The following is a 24,540-nucleotide window of genomic DNA, read 5'->3' on the forward strand; positions in this document are numbered from 1 at the left end:
TATGGAACGCTTTGTGAATTTGCATTCACAACGAGACCATGCAAATCTTCTCTGTGTTGTTCCCACGTTCGTATATGTGCTGCCAAAGTGAGCACTCTTCATTCTTAATGGAAGTTTGCATATGGTGAAATGTTTGCATTCTTAACTCCTCATTCTTAATGGACTGTTTGCATATGGTGAAATGCACAGGTCTTACGTGTGCAGAAAGGGATGCCTTCAACAAAATCTTGAAGCAGAGGAGAGAAGAGTAACTTGCCTTTGGTGAAACAGCCAGTGTTTAGGGAAAGGAGTCAGGGTTAGAAAGAGGAGGATGAAAGTCACCGACTCCTGCTCCCAACATAATGGTCACATCATCATCATATACTGTCTCTAGTTTTCTTAGAAGCACAGATCTTTAATGGGCTTTCCTTTTCAAGCTCTGGTGGTACATGGAGCTATGAGGTGCTTTTTCTCTTTTGATACCTCATCTCAGTTATTAAAAAATATTTATTTTTGTTTATTTTGCTGCGTCAGGCCTTCATTGTGGCATGTGGGATCTAAGTCCCTGACCAGGGATAGAACCTGGACCCCCTGCACTGGGAGCACAGAGTCTTAGCCACTGGGCCACCAGGGAAATCCCCTTCATCTCAGTTTTTGAAAATTAATATCTATGGAGACTAGGAGGTTGTCACGTGACACAAGTCTACTGTGTACATTATTTTCAGAGTCTTCTTGGAAATAATTGGGGTTTTGAATTAAACACTAGATGGTTAGGAAAGGTTTCAAGGAAGAATAGAAAGCAAAAGGAAAGACAGTTCCCAGTCAGGAAATACTGACAGAGCCTTGGAATTGTGGATGCTGCCCTGGGATATTACAGAAGAGCAGTGGAGCTGGATTTATGCTCTAAACAGAGGCTCAGTGGGAAGCCTAGAAGCACAGACACACTCCCTTTTAGACAGGATAGCCCACTGCTGCTTTGTTAATTAGAATCCCCCTGGGATTTGTAAGTGATGTTTTAGGCAGGTCAAAACTGCAAGACAGCAAAGTGTGTGCCTTTAAAGAAAATGTTTCATCTATTGTCCATATGAATCTCCATTGGGTAAAGCACAGGAACATTTGGAAATGCAGTGATGTTACTCGTGTAACCTTCAGAGGTCCCTTTTATGTTTGATGGGGAAGCAGGTGACATAGGGGAGGGAGTCACAGGCCTTCGTTGTTACACGGGCTCCTCTTGGCTGCACAGGCAGTAAGAAGTGGCAGCCCTTACATAAACTGTTTATCCCTTTGACCATAATATCTGGAAGATTTTTGCTGAAGAATTTTAACACAGCTACATGCCAGATTTGGTGATACGTTCTATGAGTCAGGTTTCAAGGAGTTAGAAGCTGCAACAGAATTAACCACAAGCTTCTGAAGAACTTTCCATGAAACACATTTTCAAGGAAAAACTGTTGCCTTTGGATTTCCCCACCTTAAAAGGTAGAGCGTAAACACACACCGACCAGAGAGTACCACATTCTGGAGCCTCCCAGAAATTGTGAAATAACACAAGAATGCCTTCCCTCCCCCCTTCATTTCTGCCTCACAGAGTTTGTCATGCGTGGCAATTTTATGGTGGTGTGACATCTTTTTCTCATCTGTAGAGATGAGATAAAGGGAAAATTTATTTAAGATTAATTTGAATGGTATAAAGTAATTCATGGGGTGCCCCATCCCTCATCCAAAACATCTTGATTCATTTTTAAAAAATGAAAAAAGGAATTTTGTAGCAGAAGTGTTTTGAGTGCACTGGGTGTGTGTCTTATTTTTTGGTGACTGTGGATTGTCATTTATTATTTTGTAGGGTTAGAAGTTATAACCTTTTTCATCTAGACAATTAAAATTGCTCTGTTTGTTGGAATAGAATCAGAATAACTTGAGGTGGAGAAAGCATCAGTGGGTATGTGGTCTGTTTGCCAAGCTGAGAAAAGCAGGTGTGTTAAATACTCTGTGTGTTATAAACAAGATTGTGTGTAAATGGATCTCTCTCATTTTATGAAATGAAGTCCTAAAAGTCGTACCACTTACTGGCTATATTGTTGTTCGGTCACTGAGTCATGTGTGAACTGCAGCATGCCAAGCTTCCCTGTCTTTCACTCTCTCCCTCAGTTTCCTCAAACTCATGTTTATTGAGTCAGTGATGTAATCAAACCATCTCATTCTCTGTCACCTTTTCCTCCTCTTCCTCTCAATCTTTCCCCGAGCATCAGGGTCTTTTCCGATGAGTCAGTTCTTCGAATCAGGTGGCCAAAGTATTGGAGCTTCAGCTTCAGCATCAGTCCTACTCTAGATAAATTATGGAATCCTACTGAACCTTAGTGTCCTCATCTGCAAAATGGGAACAAAAAGAGTGTCTACCTTGTCGGGTTTTTGTGACGTTTAAAGGAGAGAATGCAGGTAGGAATCTGATCTGCTGCTTTTATTATCGGTAACTTATATATTAAAGGCAGATTTAGAGGCAGTGTACCTACTGTGCATTTGCTTCACCTCATTCATCCTTAAGCTCAGGGACTATGACAGTCCTTCACATCCCTAGGGTCTGGCTAAAAAGGAACAGAAGGCAAAACTCAAATCTTTTGGTTAAAAGGCAACTTGGAGGATGACCTGAGGGGCTTCAGGGAAGCCAAGGAAACAGATGAGATTTGGCTACAGCTGCTTCGGGGCCCCAGGCAGGTATCATTCTTAGGACTGATGATGCTATGGTCTCACAGACCCCCTGAGAGGGCTTGGGTTCTGTGCATTGTAACCTGAAGGATCCTTCTCTGTGGTGAGGTTGGAGTCAGGATTGGGTTTGATAATCCACTTACCAGTGCTTTCTGGTTACCCGCTCTGAGCCTCGGTTTCCTTATCTGAAGAGTGGGATATGTACCTAAAAAGTTGATTCTGGGGGATAGATCAGCTTGTGTAAGCAATTGCTTGTTATCTCAGTGGCCTCTGAGGAGGTGTGGTGGGTACATTCTTCTTCAGTGACGGTGTCAGAAAGGCTGTCACCAAACAGAGAGCAAAAAATGAGTGCTGGGGAGGACATGGAGGAAAGGGAACTCCCGTGCGCTGACGGAATGTAAAGTGGTGCAGCTCCTGCAGAAAACAGTATGGAGATTCCTACAAAATTTCAAAACAGATTCAGCAGTTTCACTTCTGGATACTTATCTAAAGAAAATGAAAATTCTCATTTGAAAAGATATATGTGCCCTGCATGTTCTTAGCAACATTATTCACAATAGCTAAGACAAGGAAGCTACCTAAATGTCCATGGATAGATGAATAGATAAAGAAGATGTGGTGTGCATGCAGTGGAATATTCAGTTCAGTTCAGTTCATTCTCTCAGTCGTATCCGACTCTTTGCGACCCCATGAATCGCAGCACGCCAGGCCTCCCTGTCCATCACCAACTCCCGGAGTTCACTGAGACTCACGTCCATCAAGTCGGTGAGGCCATCCAGCCATCTCATCCTCTGTCGTCCCCTTCTCCTCTTGCCCCCAATCCCTCCCAGCATCAGAGTCTTTTCCAATGAGTCAACTCTTTGCATGAGGTGGCCAAAGTACTGGAGTTTCAGCTTTAGCATTATTCCTTCCAAAGAAATCCCAGGGCTGATCTTCTTCAGAATGGACTGGTTGGATCTCCTTGCAGTCCAAGGGACTCTCAAGTGTCTTGTCCAACACCACAGTTCAGAAGCATCAGTTCTTCGGCGCTCATTACTCAGCCATAAAAAGAAGAAAATCTTGCCATTTGTGACAACATGAATGGACCTAGAAAGTATTATGCTAAGTGAAATAAGTCAGAGAAAGACAAATACCATATGGTCTCACTTATACATGGTATCTAAAACACAAAACAAGTGAACAAATAACAAAACAGAAACTGACTCATAGATTCAGAGAACAGACAGGTGGTTGCCAGAGGAGAGGGGGTGGAAAGATAAGTAAAATAGGTGAGGGAGACCAAGAGGTAACAACTACCAGTTATTATAAAATAAATAAGTCTTGGATATAATTTACAGCATAGGGAATAGAGTCAATTATACTATAATAACTGTGTGGTGACAGGTGGTAGTAAGACTTATCATGGTGATCATTTTTCAATGTGTAAAAATACTGAATCACCATTGTACACCTGAAACTAATAATATTGTAAGTCAATTACACTTCAGTATAAAAAAGCCATTAACAAAGAATAAGCATAAATACAGTCATACCACCTTGCACTTATGGATTAGTTTGCATTTAACAAAACCCTTTCATATACATCATCATATTTGAGCCTGACCAGAGCCCTGTAAAGTGGTCACAAGCTCTAAAGGCACTGCTAAGTCGCTTCAGTCATGTCCGACTCTGTGCGACCCCAAAGATGACAGCCCACCAGGCTCCCCTGTCCCTGGGATTCTCCAGGCAAGAACACTGGAGTGGGTTGCCATTTCCTTCTCCAATGCATGAAAGTGAAGAGTGAAAGTGAAGTCGCTCAGTCGTGTCCGACTCCTATCGACCCCATGGACTGCAGCCCACCAGGCTCCTCTGTCCATGGGATTTTCCAGGCAAGAGTACTGGAGTGGGGTGCCATTGCCTTCTCCATCTAAAGGCACAGAGAGATCTAAAACAACACAGTTTCAGAGGCAAATGGGAGTTCTTACTAAGAAGTTGTAGCCCTGTGTATTGGACTTCCCAATGGCTCAGATGATAAAGAATCCACCTGCCAATGCAGGAAACCGGGATTCAATCCCTGGGTGGGGAAGATCCTCTGGAGGAGGGAATGGCAACCCATTCCAGTATTCTTCCCTGGAGAATTCCATGGATGGAGGAGCCAGGCAGGCTACAGTCCATGGGGTCAAAAAGAGTCAGACACAACTGAGCGACTAACACTTTCACTCTCACATAAACCCTTCATCCCTTTAACCAGATGGGAGAGTTTTTTACTGAAGGTTTTTTAACACAACCACAAGGCAAGATGCGGAGAAGGCAATGGCACCCACTCCAGTACTCCTGGCCTGGAAAATCCCGTGGACGGAGGAGCCTGGTAGGCTGCAGTCCATGGGGTCGCTGAGGGTCGGACTCGACTGAAGGGCTTCACTTTCACTTTTCACTTTCATGCATTGGAGAAGGAAATGGCAACCCATTCCAGTGTTCTTGCCTGGAGAATCCCAGGGACGGGGGAGCCTGGTGGGCTGCCGTCTATGGGGTCACACACAGTCGGACACGACTGAAGTGACTTAGCAGCAGCAGCAAGGCAAGATGAAGACCAGTCTCCTCACTCAGTTGCAGCAACTTAGTTACAACCGACAGCATTGAATCAGGAGCTAGAAACTCTCACACACACATCATGTGCTTGGCAGGTAAGGAGCCAAGGTGAAGGGGCAATAACACAGACATATCATACCTTCAAAACCTAAATGAGGCTTTTCAGAAGCTCAACCTCTGAACTCTCAGTGTTGTGTTTCCTTCCCCGTATTTACTCTTTGAGGAAAACAGAAGATTCAAGAGGCTGGAAGCCAGACCTGTCCAATGAGCCTGAGCACAGTGTCACAGGTTGTCAGGATGGTCACACTTCAAAGGGCATCTGCTTCTGTCATCTCTCCTTGTCCTGAGACTTTGGCTGTTCCCAGTCAGAAGTTTCTGACTCCTTCTGTGGATGGTTCTGAAGCACTTAGAGATGGCTCATCATTTACTGAGCTTTGGCTGTTCTTTTGGAACTTTCTACCTTGAAGAACTTCAGCATGAGCCCTTATTGGGAAGAAAGGGCCATGGAGCAGTAGAAAGAGTGTGGAGCTGGGGCCAGATAGACTTGGTTTGTGATTTTCAGCCACTGCTCTAACTGCATGCATGAGTGACTTGCCTGCTCTAAACTCTCTCTTCATTTGTATGACGGGAGGTGGATGCTGGCTCATAGCAGGCACTGTTCTTGTATGAGAGCATCTAAATGAGATGTCACTGAAGTAAAAAATGAGATCATATCCAAGGAAGCATGTTGTAAACTGCACGTTAATGACTTTTAATAGTAAAATCACCAGAAATCTCCTTTTACACCTGGTTTTATGTGAGTTATCCTACGGGTCAGGAAATCTAATAAGTCCATTGGATTGGGTTCATAGGGTTCTGATACTAATAGTTATCCACTGAGTAGGAGAAATGGAGCCAAGGACTGTGCTTGTTTGTTTGACTCTAAAGGCAGAGAAAATACCTCCCATCCACAGGGTTTCAGATTCTCCTGTAGTTTTGACCTATGTGACTTTTTCTTTAGGAGTCTTCCTGGCATCAGACTCAGAGACTGGATGCTGCCTTTCCTGTCTGCTCTCAGTGGTCAGTTATAATATAAACTTACATTTCTTGAGCAGTGGCTGTGTTCATAGTCATTACCTTAGTTAACTCTTAGAGCGATTCTTACAAGCAAGAGTGAGTACTATTACATAGAAATTAATCTGAGTCCTTGCACTCATCTATCAGGTAAAATCTAAAGAGAGAACTGTCATACACAAGAGTGTTGTTGCACCCAAAGAAGGGAGAGATTGCTTCTGCTCTGGAAGAGCTGGAAATTCCTCTGAGAAGAGGACAAACTGGGCCGGACCTTAAAGAATGAGTAGAATTTGCCAAATGTAAAGGGTTTCTAGGTGAAGGATTCATGTGGCTTGGGCGTGGTGGTGTGTCAGCATTTGGCATGTTTGGAGATCAGAAGTCAGATGGTGCATTTAGCACTTGGGGCCGAGTCAGCTGTGGTGAGGGAGCGCGGGCAGGGGATGGGGCAGCAGAGATGACGGTATGCCCACAAAGCTAGAAACGCAGGTTGGGGTCCTAGGGGACAAATCAAGACGTGTCTTGGAGTTGTCTCTTCATTTGAAAATTGTCAGGGCTTTTCACTGGATAGGAGATAAGAGAGAGAAAAGGATGGCTGCGAAGAAAAGTGGGTTTTCCTTGTACCACGGTGTCTTGACAAGCTAGAAAAGGCCAGCCAATCCCCGTGACCTTATGGGTAGGGAGTGACTCTCCCAGCCTTAGAGCCTAGTCCCACCCAGTGTTCTTGTAGATACCAGGGAACTGAGCCCAGGCAATGGCACCCCACTCTAGTACTCTTGCCTGGAAAATCCCATGGATGAAGGAGCCTGGTGGGCTGCAGTCCATGGGGTCGCTAAGAGTCGGACACGACTGAGCGACTTCACTTTCACTTTTCACTTTCATGCACTGGAGAAGGAAATGGCAACCCACTCCAGTGTTCCTCCCTGGACAATCCCAGGGATGGAGGAACCTGGTGGGCTGCTGTCTATGGGGTCGCACAGAGTCGGACATGACTGAAGAGACTTAGCAGCAGCAGCAGGAGGAAGATCCCTATAGAGATCTTCCAAGAGGTCACAGTGCCGCGTCCTCTTCAGGCTGACGTCTGCAGAGCCCCGCCCACATTGCGTTGTAAATTCCTCCGCGGTTCGAATAGCCACTGTCCAAGACCTCCGCCGCTTGCGCATTGCACTTCCCTTCACTCACGCTAGACTTGGGAGGAAAGCTGGTCAGATGGCAGTCTGGGCAAATAGGACTGAGTCCATGCTGACTGTCTCTCCATATATTAGGTTCATAAGACGCCTTTAGGATTCTAGGATTCTTCTGAGGGATAGTTTACGTTGCCATGAAGTTCGTGTGTCTGTCTGTACACCCACTATGCACACTGCAGCATTCCTCCCATCAGGGTTATCCTTTATGGAAAACAGCACAGCCTAGAAGGTCCACCAAGAGCAAGATGTGTTTGTCCTGTGTGAGATTAGAAGCTCTGGTTAGACTCATGAGCCTGAGCTTATTAGACACATGTGCAATTATAGTAGAGCTATGCTCAGTCACTCAGTCGTGTTGCCATACCATGGACTATAGCCCGCCAGGCTCATTTGCCATGGGATTCTCCAGGCAAGAATACTGGAGTGGGTTGCCATGCCCTCCTCCAGGGGATCTTCCCAACTCAGGGATCGAACCTGAGCCTCTTGCCTCTTCTGCATTGGCAGATGGGTTCTTTACCACTAGTGCCACCTGGTAAGCCCCTAGTAAAGAGATAGAGAAGGCATATTTGCCTCTGAGAGCTCCCTGGCTTCCTTCCTGCAATGAACAAGGAGTAATTAATATATGATAAATTGATTTCAAGAAAGCAATTAGCTGGTCTTTGTATAAGTCTGTCTGTGTTTGGGCTGCACTGATTGCCTGTTCAAGGCAGAATGACTTAACGTGAGGCCATCCTGAGGGAAGACAGATCAGCTGATCCCCTACATTCAGAGAAAAATTTTTACAAATGCAGTAAACGTCTGAGTAATTGTTGAATTACTCTATACACCAAAAAGTGATTTTGTCATAGTGGCTGATGGTCAAAAAGCATCACTGAGTCTTTCATTCATTTTTTAATATTGCTTTTTTAATTTTAATTTTTTGCTGTGCCATATGACTTATGGGGCCTTAGTTCCCTGATGAGGGATCAAAACCATGCCCCCTCCTGCGGTGGAAACACAGAGTCCCAATCACTGGACCTACGGGAAGTCCCTCTGAGTCTTATGACCACTGCTTCAGGTGGCCCTAGTGGTAAAGAACCGACCTGCCCATGCAAGAGACATAGAAGATGCAAGTTTGATCTCTGGGTCAGGAAGACCCCCTGGAGGAGGAAATGGCAACCCACTCCAGTATTCTTGCCTGGAGAATCCCATGGACAGAGGAGTCTGGCAGGCTGTAGTCCATGGGGTTGCACAGAGTCTGACAGGACTGAAGCAACTTAGCACACATGCACACACGCAGTTGCCTGTGGTCCCGTCTCTCCCTCATCCACTGTGGAAGACAGAGATGTCCCAAAGACATCTTAATCCCCCGCTGAAACATGGGGGAAACTGCTCCCTTCTTCCCTCTGGAATTTTAGTATCATTCTCAAAGTACTAATTCCAGGGAAGATCACTCGCTGTATGTCATGATCCCTAAGGTAGCTGCCTGAGCATAAGTCCTGTTCTCCATCTTGGTCCCTTCTAAGCACTGTCCCTCTCAGGCTGCTGGACATGTAGTACCCTTGGCACTAGAACAGCCCTTCACAACAACAATGAAAACCGTTCTCACCAGAGAGCATCAGAGCCGGTAGAAAAGGTGGTGTGTTTATCTTAATGTTTCCATATCTCTTCAAGGTGGAATACCATGAAGGCCTCAGAACTGGTCTCCCCAGCCTTCACTCAAGAATGCATTGTCTAAGAGGTTGTGTGGCTCCATCAACTGATTTATATCTCACAGGAGGGGGCAGGTCCTGAGCCTGGTGTCAGAGGTTAGCACCAAGGGTCCCCAGACTTATTTAAATGAGACTGTCTGGCCTCTGAACTATGGTTTCCTCAACAGTAGAATGGAGATAACACTACCTAGTTTATGGAGTTATCAGGCTCACAATGTATGTGAAAGCACATTGTAGGGCATAAAATCCCAGGAAGACGTTAAGGCTCGTGATTTACGCTGGTCGTCATCACTGAGAAAAGGATTCGTCTCCATGGTGATATTTATTGAGCACTTATTATGTACTGGGAGGCATTGGGGAGGGAGAGGTTTCAGTCCCTGTACTCATGAGACTTACGAAGGCTTGTCCCTCCAATATAGAGGCAATGTTTCGAGGGCCTGACCTCCCAGTGTCAGTCCAAGGGGCAGCTTGTCACAAAGCTCTAAAAAGGAGCTCTCCTATAGGTGAAATAGATGTGTGCAGACCTCTTCCTGACCCTTGGGGTCTCCAGTCGAGTGCTATAGCCAAGCAGCAACATGACTTGCTTTCCCCGAGGAGAATTCCTGGGGTGTCTAAGAGTCCCTGAAAGGAATTGAGAAGTGCTAGGGTTAGACCTCTTTTGGCAGCAGTTGCCCTCAGGACACTGTCACATGCTCTGTTGTGCATTGTGTGCGTTCTTTACTGGTGGTCTTCCTGTCCGTGTACAGAAAAAAGCTCAATTAATTTATTCCAGTGAGATTATGAAACTGGCTATTTTCTCAGTTTTCTGACATGTAGAAATCTTTCTTCTATGTTGTCTAGGCTTTAAGAATAGTCTAATGAAACCAATGTAATATGACAAGAAATGGAATATCGTCAGGAACATAATAGACACACCCCAACCTGGTAAAAGTTATTCCCTTGATTTTAGGGCATCCTTGAGTGAAAAGTGAAAAGTGAAATCGCTCAGTCGTGTCCGACTCTTTGTGACCCCGTGGACTGTAGCCTACCAGGCTCTTCTGTCCATGCAATTCTCCAGGCAAGAATACTAGAGTGGGTTGCCATATGTAAACCCCATGCTGGTGTTATGGAAAGGTTCCATCTCTCTCCATGAGTTTGCTGCTTATTTTATTCTGGTTATGCATGTGTGTGTACATCACTATGGTGCCCTGGGAGTTCTATTTGCTTCCACTCTAACACATTTAAGAAGCACTGGCTTATTCAAAGGGGCTTCCCTGGTGACTCAGGTGGTAAAGAGTCTGCCTGTGATGCTAGAGATCCAGGTTCAATTCCTGGGTCAGGAAAATCCCCTGGAGAAGGGAATGGCAACCCACTCCAGTATTCTTGCCTGGAGAATCCCATGGACAGAGGAGCCTGCTGGGTTGCTGTCCATGGAGTCACAAATAGCTGGACACGACTGAGTGACTTTCAAAAAGCTTTTGAAGCTTACTCAACAAGCTCTTCTTTAAAGGATAGTTAGTAAATGCTTTTTTAAGAAGTGTAGGCCAGCCCTTGGCTTAGAACTAAACAAAGGTGTTGGTCTGTGCCATCTACACGTCCATCTCTGAGAAAAGAGAGTGGGGAGAGCTTCAGAAAGTGCCTGAGTTTTGACCCCTACCACCAAGACTTTGTCTTTCCTTTTTATAAATTTATTATTTTTAAATATTATTTATTTGTTTCTGGCTGCCCTGCATCTTTGTTGCTATGTGTGGGCTTTCTCTAGTTGCAGCGAGCAGGGGCTACTCTCTAGTCGTGTGCAAGAGCTTCTCTTGTCGTGGAGCCTGGGCTTTAGGGTGAACCAGCTTCAGTAGTTGTGATGCTCAGGCTTAGTTGCCCTGTGGCATGTGGCATCTTCCTGGATCAGGGGTCAAACCCGAGCGCCTGCATTGGCAGGTGGATTCTTAGCCACTGGACCATCAAGAAGTCCACCACTAAGGCTTCTGAAGGCTTAGAAAGATAATAGAGCTGTAAGACAGAGCTAAAGCTTCCCCAAAGAGAAGAAACTTTTTTTTTTCCTAAAGAATTCTCTTTCCATTTTCAAAATGGCAGTGCCTTTTTCCTTTGCTGGGGTGTAAAGTGACTTGGGACCAATTGGATTCACTCTGTGGAGGTCCTGCCTACTACTATTTAACCAGTTTTCTTTCCCAGTGTCCCTACGAGCATATGAAACTGTGTACATGTTATACCTCTATACACCAAAGTCATGAGACTGAAGCTAGATGGCAGGGCTTGCTGTCAGATAATTAAATAAAAATAAGACACTCAAACATTTCAAGGTACTTAGCTGTGGTCTAGTTCTGCCTTGGAGATTCTCACTTTAAAAGCTGTGTTTTCTCTTCTTGCAAATGGTGGCTTGACCTTGAACGAAAGCTGCTTAGCGCCCAAATGCATAAGAATTCTTAAAACAAGCATAACACCTGCGGCTCCATTCCAGAACTCGGTCATGCCACAGTTCATCTGGATTCCTATAATTCCTGTATGTTCCCATATCTTAATTGCCCATAGCTGTGTTGCCAGTACAAACAGGATGGGGGAAGAGTCCACGCCCTTAGTGAATACATCTACCAACCCAGAGAAAGCTCCATCTTTTGAAACTCTGGTATTCTTTGTAAGGTACTGAATGACCATCTACTGAAATGCTAATAAAGATATCTGATAACTAAAAATTCCTTTCAAGCAATTCTTACTCCCTACCATCTTTCTAGTCAAGATTCAAGACTGGCATTTAGCAGAATAGTTCTGATTTTAAGACTCTGTCCTCTGCAAAATGAATACACAGGTTCACCAAATCAGATTTCACATCCATCTGAGCATATTTGAAATGAGTAGTTAAATCAAATAAATACATATTGAATAGGGGCATACTGTACAATTTGCACACAAAAAAGCCTCAGGATATGAAACATAAGATAATGACATCTGTAAAATATAGGTTGTGTGGAAAAGACTGAAGACTTCTAATTTATTATGCACTCAAAACACATAGAAAAAATGAGTAGAAAGGTTAAAAGAGAGAGAAAATGAGAATAATTCACTGTTGGGATGCATTAATAAAAGCATAAGTTCTACCATAAGGAAGGTGATAATTCTACTCTATTCTGACTTGAGAATTATGTTCAAATTTAAGGGTCCAGTTTTAAAATTGGAGCAGAGAGGAGACCATCCGTGGAAGTAAAAGGCTCTCATAATAAAAAGAAATAGGAATGTTTGCTTAGAAAAGAACAGACATGGGGGCAAGGAGACATGAAATCTGGCCTCAATTTCTGAGTCGGGTCAAGTGGAAAAGGAAGTGAATCATCTTGTGCAGCCCCAGTAGACAGACCTTGGAGGTAAGCAGATCTCAGTCCAGCACAGGGAAGAACTCTTTGTACCGCGGGAGCTGTCAGACTGCAGCAGGTCATCTGCCTGAGCTTTGAGGTCTCTGTCACTGAAGGAGTTCTAGAAGATACTGTCTTGTCTCGAACAAGACACTGCAGCAAGAGGGAATTAGATCCCAGGAACATGGAGAGAGCACATAATAGATGCCAGGCAAGCCCTTTCTGTGTTCTCATTTCTAAGTGCAGTGAAGTTTCAGGGAGAATCAACGTTAGCTGTATTTACTTTCCTTTTCAAATGAGATAATCCAGACCATCTCTTCCTCTTCCATGTCCTCACTCCCAAGTCATGAATTTAATACATCAGCAATCATAGCCTGTCCCACTTGGTGAAGTTGGTAAATAGCTTGCAATCCTAGCAGGGTGTGCCCGTTGCTTATTAGCTTAGCTCCAGGGCAGAGCAGCAAACCAGCACAGTGTCTCCAAGTAATTAGGTGATTGCCTGACAAAGAAGTCAGGCCACAAGCAAGAGGCTTACAGACATCACAGAGACACGAGCTCCCAGTACAAGACACGCAATGGCCATTATATGCATCACCGCTATAATTTTAGGAAGATTAGAGAAAGATTTGCAAGCTAATAAGAGCCACTACACCCATTAAGCATGTCAAACACTCCACACCAATCATCACAGAGCTCCAGGGAAAGTGCAGAGTTTCTGAAAAGGGGAATGTCTGTTTGTTCTGGGTTAGGAAAGCTCTCTACAGGGATGAGCCAGAATGTCCAACAGGGTACATTTTTGTCTTTATTTTGCCAATGTTTTGTGTAATTCTGGCAAGATTTTACTCATTTCTCAATCTGCAAAAGAAGCTTAAAAGTAAAAGGTGCCTCTCATCCATGAAGAGATTAAGGGTGAGATCCTACATTTCCAAGTTTACTTTGTTAGTGGAATCAATGCTTATATTTTTTACAAAAATTTTAAAAATATTTATTTATTTATTTGGCTCTGCGAAGCCTTAGTTGTGGCACGTGTGACCTTTGATTTTCATTGCGGCATGCAGGATGTTTAGTTGCGGCATGTGGGATCTAGTTCCCTGACCAGGGGTAGGACCCGGGTCCCCTGCATTTGGGAGTGCAGAGGGTCTTAGCCGCTGGCTGCCAATTGCCTTCTTTTTGTTAACTATATTGTGCCCATTCCTGGGTTCTAGAATGGCTGTGTGGCTAGCTATGTCTTGAGGGCATTGGCCTCTTTAAAGGCCATTTGGTTCAGTTCAGTTTACTCAGTCGTGTCCGACTCTTTGCGACCCCATGGACTGCAGTACACCAGGCTTCCCTCTCCATCACCATCTCCCGAAGCTTGCTAGAACTCATGTCCATCGAGTCATGACTGCTTTGCCCCCCATTTTTTAAAGGAAAAAAAAAAGCACAGATTGAAGAGAAATAAGAAGAGAGAGAGAAAGTGGAGCAATGGAAGGAGAGAAGACAAGGAGGGAGAAAGAAAAAAAAAGTTTTATGAATTTAAAGGTGAGACAATGGCAGAGAAGAGTGACTCTGATCACTTAGTCCAACCAGGAGGAGAGCCTCCCACCGTGACATCATCCCTAAGGAGTGTGTCCCGTTCTTGGTCCACCTGCCTGCACAAGTGGATCCAGGTGTCCTCTCCATACACAATCCTGAGCATGAGGAGAAACGTAGAGAAATCGAAATGGAATGGGTGTCTCCGTGTAAGTGGAGTTTTATGAAGGTGATGGAAACTTACGAGTTGAAGCTAGGAACCCTGTATCTGTCATAGTTCAATAAAACCAACCACCCTGGGCTGGCATCATTGTGATTTTTACTTTCTTTTTTTGGCCTTGTGTAAGAAGGGGCCCAAACAGTTCTGCTGACAGTGTGCACAGTCTCAAATAGTAGCTAGATGAGGGCCAAGTCACATACGCTGATGCTGACAGAGTTAGACTCCGGACTTCCAGCAGCATGACAGGTCTGACACCATCTGCCTCTCCAAGACACCCAGTTTCCATCAAAAGTGCTCCAGGGCTGGGTTACACTTAATAGGAGGGATGGCCAGGGAGAAAATCAGCAACCACTGGTGATGCGCTGTTTACTCCTCAGTCATTTTGTATTAAATTGCTGTGCCTTGAGCGTCAGCAGTGCTTGGGCTGTGGTAGTGAAATCAAATCCATCTCCTGTGTGCCAAGACAAATTGGAGAAAACCCCCGAACACAATTGTCTTGGTTTCTTGCTGGCCGTGTCTGTGTGCACACAAACAGCAGCTCATTTTGCTCTCTGGCCCTGCAGTGGGTTGCTTGTCTTGCTGCACCCCAGAGGATGTCTAAGGAACCCCAAACTACTTCTCTCAAAGCCGGGGGCATCAGGAATGAGGAGTCCTCATCAAGCGCTGTTGAAAGTCCACGCAGATCACTGCAGAGCTTCAGGGAACATATAGTCATTTCTGGAAAGAGGGATGAGAAGTTTGATCTGTTTACTTGAGGAGCTTGGGGATGGGAGCCAGTGGATGCTTCCCAGGCTCGAGGCATCATGCATATCTTTATGGGGGTTCAAAAGATCGTGGGCCGTCCTGACCTTAGCACTGTGTCTTTTATGGGGGAACTTTTGCACTGAGCAAACCACACATCGCTGTATCAGGGCCATTTTTCTAAGGACCATCAGTGAAAATACTAGGCTTTGCATTCAAGTTTCTGGAGCTTTTAATAAGTCAAACAGTTGTACAGGAGTTGCTTCCTTGTGCCTGTTTTTGCAACAATACTCCAGTGAGTGTTGGTATTTCTGCCTGGGGTTGGATTCATGTCTTTAACTCATGGGACTCCTTTGCGCAGAAGGCAAGATATTGTGGTGAAAAGCCAGAGCTTTTGATTGACAGGCCAGCCTTACCTTGACCTTAGCCAGAAGTTATTTCACTCTCCTTGCTTTTGATTTCTTTATCTGTGAAATGGGGATGGAAACACCTCCTTAGCAGACCACTGCTAAGGAGGTGTATATATATGTATACCTGATTCACTTGGCTGTACAGCAGAAACTAACACAGCATTGTAAAGCAATTATATCCCAATAAAAATTAATAAAACATAAAATGAAATGCAGGTAACTAGTGAGTGCTTCGGGGAGTAAGACAAACAGAACCTCTGGGCCTCTAACAATCCTTCATTCCCATGTTGTTGTTCAGTCGCTAAGTCGTGTCTGACTCTTTGTGACCCCGTGGATTGCAGCATGCCAGGTTCCTCTGTCCTCCACTGTCTCCTGGAGCTTGCCCAGAGTCATGTCCACTGAGTCGGTGATGCCATCCAACCATCTCATCCTCTGCTGCTGCTCCTCCTTTTGCCTTGAATCTTTCGCAGCATCAGGGTCTTTCCCAATGAGTTGGCTCTTCTCGTCAGGTGGCCAGATTACTGGAGCTTCAGCTTCAGTATCAGTCCTTCCAATGAATATTCAGGGTTGATTTCCTTTACCTGGGATAGAGTCCCCAGTCTAAGTCTTCTCCAACACCACAGCATCAATTCTTTGGCTCTCAGCCTTCTTTATGGTCCAACTCTCATATCCATACATGACTACTGGAAAAACCCTAGTTTTGACTACAGGGGCTTTTGTCAGCAAAGTGATGTCTCTGTTTTTTAATATGCTATCTAGGTTTGTCATAACTTTTCTTCCAAAGAGCAAGTGTCTTTTAATTTCATGGGTGGCACTAGTGGTAAAGAACCTGCCTGCCAATGCAGGAGACATAAAAGATGTGAGTTCAATCCCTGTGTCAGGAAGATCCCCTGGAGAAGGAAGTGGCAATCCACTCCAGTATTCTTGCCTGGAAAATCCCATGGACAGAGGAGCCTGGCAGGCTATACAGTCCATGGGGTTGCAAAGAGTCAGACATGGCTGAAGCGACCGAGTATGATGCCTATCTTTTACCTTTCAGTTTGAACTACTGACTTATCCTAGAAATTCCCCAAGGACATTGAGACCAGTGCCAGTTTCCCTTGGGGGTTCTGTGAGTGCCAGCTTCAAGAGAGCAGTTGTTAGAAATTAAGGTCTCTTTCTTCTTCTTTGCCTCTGCTAATCTGCTTGCTTTGTTAAATAGCACTGGGCTCTCCAGCTAGTACCTTTTAGCACAGTGGTTCTTAAACTTTGATGGTGCATCAGGCTTTCTTGGATAATTTGCACTTATCCCAAGTTTCCAGGTGAGGCAGGTGCTCTGGTCCAAGACCACACTTCCAGAACCACTGCTTTAATAAATGCAACAAATACTCAGGGATACTTGACCCACAATTCCAATGTCTGTCACATACTTTTCTCCCACTAGTTCTGTGGTGTAAGCAGCTCAATGGGGAATAGACAACAGATAGAGATGATTGAAGCATTGCCCCCCTAAAGGCTGAACTCTGGATGTCCTTGGGTATTTCTTTCAGGCTCCCAATCTCCTCTTTCTGCCAGAGCTCCTCACATATTGGTGACATTGTAAGACCTTTCTTTAGTTTGTGTTTTTCACTAACTTATTTGTTAAACAGTTCTAATCTGAGCACCGTCATGGGAGGTGGAGTTGTTTGATGCAGAGGGTGTTTGGTGGGAGGATAGAATTCTCTTGTCATCCTTTCTGATGGTCAGGGTTGAGCACTACAGGTAAATATTAAAGTCTGGTGGTGGGGAGTCTGTGAGTGTAGTGTTGACTGTCATTCCTCTCTGCAGCGGGCAGGAACCGAAAACCCAGAGTCCTTGATAAACTGCCCCAGGACACTTTGCTTCTTCTCCTCTAATTCAGTTAGGTGGTAAGTTTTCTCTCTTTGTGGGACATTCAAGCAAGGCCCAAGGATCACTTAGCCTGTTTGTTACAGGATGGAAAAGGGGATAGGAAGGGACCTTTTTTGAGAGGAAATTTGTTCTAAACCCAGTTCTCGAATGTTCCTTCTGCTCATTTGTGTGATCCTCACAACCTGAGTCAGTACGTATGAAATAGGGGATTATTTACCTTGTTATATAGATGAAGAAATAGGCTCTGAAAAGCTAAATGCTGTCTCTGTTGCCACATAGATAAAACTTTTTTGATTTGGGGTTAAAATTCAGGTGGCCTTAAAGGACTCCCTGCATGCAGACCCTGTAATTATATGGGACTGTGGCAGGACTCGGTCCCTGCTGCCACTGAGTTGCGTCTGATTGTGCTGTTACATTGCCAGCCTCGGGTGACACAGCTGCCCCCATACCCTATCTGAGATGCTTCAGGTATGGGTTCCTGACACCGGCTCTCTGGGGTGCAGGGGGCAGCGGGCCCAGCACCAATTCTTGGGACGCTAGGAGTATGGAAGGGTGGCAGAGCTCAGGAGTGAGGCTCCATGGCCCTACTCCAGCCCCGTTGTCCCAGTAGATGTCACATTCGAAGCCTGAATTCAAAGGTAAAATGATCAAGGGTTCAAGACGGCGACCACAGACTATCAGATTCCACTGTGAGCCTTTTCTGAGCTTGGGAACTGGTACAACTGCCATGACCACATGCCCATGAAGCCATCCCTGGCCCACGGGAAACCGAAGGACTCTTAAGTGAAGATTGCTGACCACGGGGTGCTAACATGGGGAGGACACAATTTACAATGAGTTGATTAGTTATTTGGAACCGATGACAAGTCAACCTAGAACTCGTGAAAGTAGCTTGTGATCAGACGCTACCACTGGGCATTCTGTACACCAGTGGTCCCCAGCCTTTTTGGCACCAGGGATTGGTTTCATGGAAGACAATTCTTCCAAGGGCTGGAAGGTGGGGAGAGCAGGGATGGTTTGGGGTTTATTAAAACTCGGTACATATATTGTGTGCTTTATTTCTAAGGTGCTAGACTTTAGAAATCAGTAGTTAGACTTCCTCCTTTTTTTTCCCCTCTGTCTATTCCCCTAAGCGGGATTTAGCAGGGATTTGAGGTGAGGGGAACACCATTCATTGGGTGACATTCTGGAATCTCCTATGTGCAAGCCTTTTAAAGACAGGAAGGCACATGGGATGGCGGTGGGTGAGGAGGGAGGGGAGGTACGGTAGGGGAGCAGAACCAGTTTGGTGGTCTGAAATCCACAGAGCTGGTGGAAAGTGCATTTGACGGAACCAAAAAAAAGTGGGTCAGACATCAAGAGGAGAGTGCCAAGTAGGATATGCGAGGGCAAGTTGGCAAAGGTCAAACCCAAGTCACTGAATACCTTGCCATGGGGTAGAAGCTGAGTTGAAATACCAGAGGCCTTTAGAGAGAGCTCCCATTCCAAAGGGGGACACAAGTCCTTGCAGAAGGTGGAGAAAAAAGCTGCATCCCTCCCAGGCCAGATGGGTGGATCAAACCATTAAATACGAGCACAGAAAAGGAGCCCCAGCACCAGGCTAGGTGTAGAGGAGCCATGTTCAGCTCTTTGTACATTGCCTCTGAGAGCTTCTATGAGGTAAGGTCAGGATCATGAGCTGGGTCTAAGCAATTCGCTGTGACTTTTATTTTTTCCTCCAGTGCAGACGTATTTGGGAAGTTGCTCAAGTACCTTAGCCAAGCAATGGGCTGGTCACCCATAGCAGAGGACAGCTGGGGACAGCTGGAACCGACCCTTAGAAGTGGTAGTCAGTTCTTGAAGTTACCAGTCTTTATCCAGTGAGCTCCTGCTCTTGGATGCTGCAGCAGGGGTTTGGGAAAGGCTGCTGTGTCCTGCTGGCCTGGTCCCTTCGCAGAGTCATGAGTCCAAAGCCCAGGCACTGGCAGGGAGGGAAGGGATGCCCAACTGTCATTTCACCTCCTCTGTGAACAGCTTCGACTTATAAAACAAGCACCAGATATGTGGATTTGTATTATCAGGCAGTCAAAATAGCTAACACAGTTATCATGGCCAGAGGGGAGGAGGGCTGATTGCCAGCTTATAGGGAGCAGAAGAGAACAACGTACTTAACTATCCAGCGACGCCCGTAAATATTTGCAAACACCCCTTCAAAGCTCGAAAGCCTAGGACCGGATCATTGGATGATTTGCTTAGAAAAAGGAGAAACAAAATTGACCTCCTGGTCTGAAGCGGCCGTAAAAATCAAGTGTGTGTACGGGCAGATGACCAGAAAGGGAAAAAAAAATGTTCAAAGTTTAATAAACACAAAAGAGAATAAAAATAAATCTCAAGAGCGCTTATTTACAAACTTGATGGAAGGATAAGATTGGGGCGGCCGGGTGTGAACGCTGCATGTCTGTGGAAGTAGCGTAGGCCCCCGGGGTGGGGGGGTGGTTTCCACTGAAAGGAAGGGGGAAACCAGCAAGATTGTTTACTCTTTCTAATGACAGGAAACCCACTGAAGCAGCCTTGCCCTTTCAGGATGCTCTTTCCAAGCATGTTTGAAGCTTCTGCTCTCTGATGGGGAGGCCATGAGAAGATAAGTGTAGAAACTAGGCCTGTGGAAGGTTTTGGCCAACCTGGAGTGTGTGTGAAGCCATCCTCCCAGGCCTCTCTGCCTGGATTCCCAGCCTATTTTCAGCTGAGCTGTCAGGATGGGACCAGCCTGTTCTGGGCCGGTCCCATCCTGGGCTGGTCATGTTCCAGCAGAAAGGTTGATTTCTTTATTTTATTTTTTACACAGGTGGTTGGATTTTTAATGGTACTATCTGCTGCACTTTACATTTCAATCTTAAAACAACCAAAAATGTCAGTAGGCATTGCTTTTTTGCCAAAGGCAGATGCTACAGCAATGTAAATCCAAACTATAGCAAATTTGGATTTGGGGGCTGTGGCCAACATCACTGCAGATTCTAGGAAGGATCCCTCACTGGTAACTGAATGACATTTTGGTTCATCTCAGTATCTCACTCACAAATGATCTTACACGGGGCATGGACAAGTAATGTCGGTACAGCTATCTTTTCAAACTGCTGTGCTGGGGGCTCCCATGACCTTTCTGCCTGGGTGAATGTTTGTCTTCCTGAAACTGTCCAGCAAATGTTTCAGAGTAGTGATGCAGTGAGTCAGTCCTGTGTCTATGCCAATATGTTCTTTTCTCTGAAACTCGAATGGCTTAGATGAGGTTTGTTTGATTGTTTCTGAGACTTTGGATCTACAAAGTTTCAGTCCACACAGTCTTTTGTGAAGCAGTCATCAAGCAGAGCATGGTTTGAAATGTATCACTTCCCCATGAGCTGCTTTCTGAGAGTCATGGGACATGGGGAAAGGATGGAGAAAAGCCTCTGTGAGGGGAAAAAGTGCAGAGCTCTTCAGATGATGAAATGCTGGTGTGTTCCTAGCATTCGGTTTTTCAGTGTAATCATCCCAGAGCAAGGATTTCCCAGGAAATCATGAAAGGTATTTATTTCTATTTTAAGATCAGCAAGATGGTACATTTATTTAATAAGAAGCTAGTCTTGCCAATAACCAGATGCTTAAGTCTTTCAAAACTGTTGGTGACCGACTATGCAAACAGTGGATATTTGGTGAACTTCATGTGTGCAGACTTCTGTTCTAGTAGGTGCAGAAAAATATATGAAAAATACTGTCCGTTCTCAGGATTCTTAAAATTTCATTGGGAGAACAAAATAAGCAAGCATAATAGCAAAATAATAAAAACATTTGTAAGTGGACTGTAGCCCTCCAGGCTCCTCTATCCATGGAGTTCTCCAGGCAAGAATACTGGAATGGGTAGCCATTTCCTCCTCCAGGGGATCTTCCCGATCCAGGGATTGAACCCGGGTCTCCCCCATTGCAGGCAGATTCTTTACCATCTGGGCCACCAGGGAAGCTCCACGCCCCCCCCCCTCAAAAAAGAAAACATTTGTAAGGGGCCATAAAAACTGAGAATGATTACGTTGTAATGACGTGACATAATTGAGGAGGGGGTAGAACAACATCGAACCATCAGAGTTGGATGCTACATTCCAGAATAATGAAAGTAAGTTTGCAGTAGATTTTCAAAGAGTATTGTAGGAATATACCTATTCTACCTATACTATAGAAACATACCTGTAACAGCTAGCCTGCCTAGTGTAGATACTTAATAAATGGGTGTTGTATAGGAAGTATGGGGAGAGAATTCAGACTTGCTTTGGTTTTGTTTTAACCCTGAGTTATATTTCCAAAGGCAAAGACAGGTTACCTCAAAATAACAGCAAAATTCTAGTAGCCCATGAATTTGAAATTGTTGTGGACTGTCTGCAAATCTGTGTTTTTCATGGCTCAGAACAGAAGGCATTGAGGTTGATTCTTTCTCTTCATTCGCTAGGATTCCCTCCCACCAGTGAACATTTATGCCGAATAAAGAATTTTAAGACTGGACCTGGTATCACCACCATGGGTGTATTTTCATTCAACAGTCCTTACCCTAACTTCACTAGAGGGTGTATTTGGTCCTCTGTGTGTCAAAGACCAAATTATAGAAGCCAGAAAAGATGCAGTCCATGAACCTGGAGAGAGTAGAGTGTTTGGGTGCCAAAATTTCAAGGGAAAAAATACATGGGCAAACTGCTTGCCATTAGGAGCTATTTTCTTGGCACATTTGATTAAAGTGTATGCAAGCCTGACAGCTTTCTCCAGGCATCAACTGTCATGAACTTGTTCCAGTTCATAACCATTTAGGATTTTCCACCACTCCGTCAACTTTCAAAGAAGAGGGTTAACTTTGTGCCCTCAAATGGAATTGGAAGTGGTTTGTTAATCCCTTTTAATCGGCTACTCCTCTAACCAAATGCACATGCTTATTTTTTTTTCCTAGTTCAATTGTTAATGATATTAAATTGGCCATTGGAAACGAAATCATTCTATAGATATTTCCCGTATGGTTTCTTAAGGCTGTCTCATGCTTCAGGGTCTTTTGTGAGAGAACAATGGATTTTTATCATTTTCAATGATTGCCCTAACTTTTTACAGATGCCATCCCGCCCACTTTCTACAGACCGTACTTTAGAATTGTCCGATTTGACGTCTCCTCGATGGAGAAGAATGCTTCCAATTTGGTGAAGGCCGAGTTCAGAGTCTTTCGTTTACAGAACCCAAAAGCCAGAGTGCCTGAACAACGGATCGAGCTGTATCAGGTAATTTTGTTTGGGTTATTTGAATGGACAATGAGTTTTAAGTCTTAGGGTAAAGGACTTACTACAGACTGAGATTTTTCTGAGCTGATACGTCATTTTCTACACTCACAATCATGGGACAGGCCCTCATTTGTTATTCCTCTCACAGTGAAAGCTCATTCCTGAGTTGCTCAGGAAAGCAGAACCTTTAATGTGAAGGGGGGAAGCTCTGAGCGTAAATGGTTGGAATGACCATCCTCTGGAAGGCTCCAGTCCTGAAATTCACCCCCTACTCTGGAAAGTCAGATGGTGCAAGACCAATCCCGCCCCAAGGAGAGAAGTCAGCTACCTTTCTTTTCTCATCTGATGGCCATCTTTTCCTCCTTTTCTTCCCTTCCTGTTGTCTCCTCTCCATCCCTTTTACTCTCTTTTCTTCCCGTCTTTGCTACCTCCCGTCTCTTCACTAACCTCATCCAGCCTCCTCTTCCTCTCTGATTCTACTCAGGCTTTCCAGTCCATCCCCCACCAAATGCACATCATCTGTTCACCTCTGCCCTCCATTATTTCAGGCAGCCCTGGCATCTCATCTCCCTGGGTACAGGTGCTGGGCAGCAGTGTCGAAAGATGATGATGATAATGGTGGTGGTGATGAAGGTGATGATGATGGTGATGATGATGATGATGGTGGTGGTGATGAATGATGATGATGGTGGTGATGATGATGACGATGGTGGTGATGGTGATGATGATGATAGTGGTGATGATGATGGTGATGAATGATGATGATGGTGATGGTAGTGATGAGTGATGGTGATGATGATGATGGTGATGATGGTGGTGGTGATGATGGTGATGAATGGTGGTGATGATGGTGATGAATGATGATGATGATAATGGTGGTGATGACAGTGGTGATGATGATGATGATGGTGATGATGGTGATGAGTGATGGTGATGATGATGATAGTGGTGGTGATGATGGTGATGATGATGGTGATGATGATAGTGATGATGATGGTGATGATGCCAAGTTACTAAGAGGTGAGAGATGTTCTTAACAGCTTATTACTCATGTGGTATCAGCATGACCCAAGATCTTTAGGGGACTCTGATGCACATGAAGGCACTGCTCTAAAAGCCCTGAGTCTAGTAAGGGAGGCAGACATGGTCATAGTGAATATGTCATAGTGTCATATGAACACAGTATGTAGGGGGCAGAGTTGGAAAGATTTCACTATGGACTTGATGTTTGTGTGGGGCCTCAAGAAGCATCTCTTAGAGCAGGATGAGGGATGGTCATTCTTGACAGAAGGAGTCACCTGTGCAAAAACAGGGTCTCCTTTGAAGGGGCCTGTAGAAGATACTGTAGAGATGGTGCCCAGTGCTAGGGGGTGAGGAAAGACCCAGGGAGAGGGTTGCCCTCCAGGGAAGGTATGTAAAGGGAGATAAACAAGGTCAAGAACTGACCCAAGAAACCTAATGTTATGGAGGAAACATGTGAGACAATATGACTGAGAAGCGGGCATATCTGAGGGAATGAGAGAATTGACATCTGTAGGTGGAAACCTCTGATTGTCCTGGATTGTAAACGTTTGGAAATTTGGTGAAGACTTTTCTTTGCATTTATTAGGAAAATGGAAAAATTATCATACAAATAAATGTTGGTTATGAAATCTCAGAATGAAGTTAAAGCTGTTAAGAGTTTTCAAATACTAGTTACATGTGTGTTCATGAAAAGTGATTCTTACTTATTATAATGGATCCTCAGGTACCTTCCTTGGAGACCTTCGAATTTTAAGGCATGTTCTAAAAGCATCAGACAGAGTCACCTTTCTGTGTACCAGACCCTCTGCTAAGCCCTTTATTAATATTATCTCTGTTCTCACAGCTCTGCTATGAAGTTTGCATGATGAGGCATCTTTTTTCCCCCCCATTTATTGACATATAATAGCCACATAACTTTGTATTAGTTCAAGCTGTACAATATAAGGATTTAATATATGTATATATTGCAAAATGATCACCACAGTAAGTTCAG

The 24,540-nt window shown here is 44.7% G+C and overlaps 1 protein-coding gene across 4 annotated transcripts in view; it reads left to right on the forward strand.

Moving 5' to 3' along the window:
* Positions 1-24,540, forward strand: part of TGFB2 (transforming growth factor beta 2) — a 95,285-nt gene that overhangs the window by 34,450 nt on the left and 36,295 nt on the right. For all 4 annotated transcript variants that reach the window (XM_055581912.1, XM_055581911.1, XM_055581909.1 and 1 more), the window contains one exon: positions 22,360-22,523. In XM_055581912.1, coding sequence (XP_055437887.1) covers positions 22,360-22,523 — 164 coding nt within the window. The remainder of the gene's footprint in view (positions 1-22,359; positions 22,524-24,540) is intronic.

Source organism: Bubalus kerabau, chromosome 5, assembly GCF_029407905.1.
Source record: "Bubalus kerabau isolate K-KA32 ecotype Philippines breed swamp buffalo chromosome 5, PCC_UOA_SB_1v2, whole genome shotgun sequence".
NCBI lineage: Eukaryota > Metazoa > Chordata > Mammalia > Artiodactyla > Bovidae > Bubalus > Bubalus kerabau.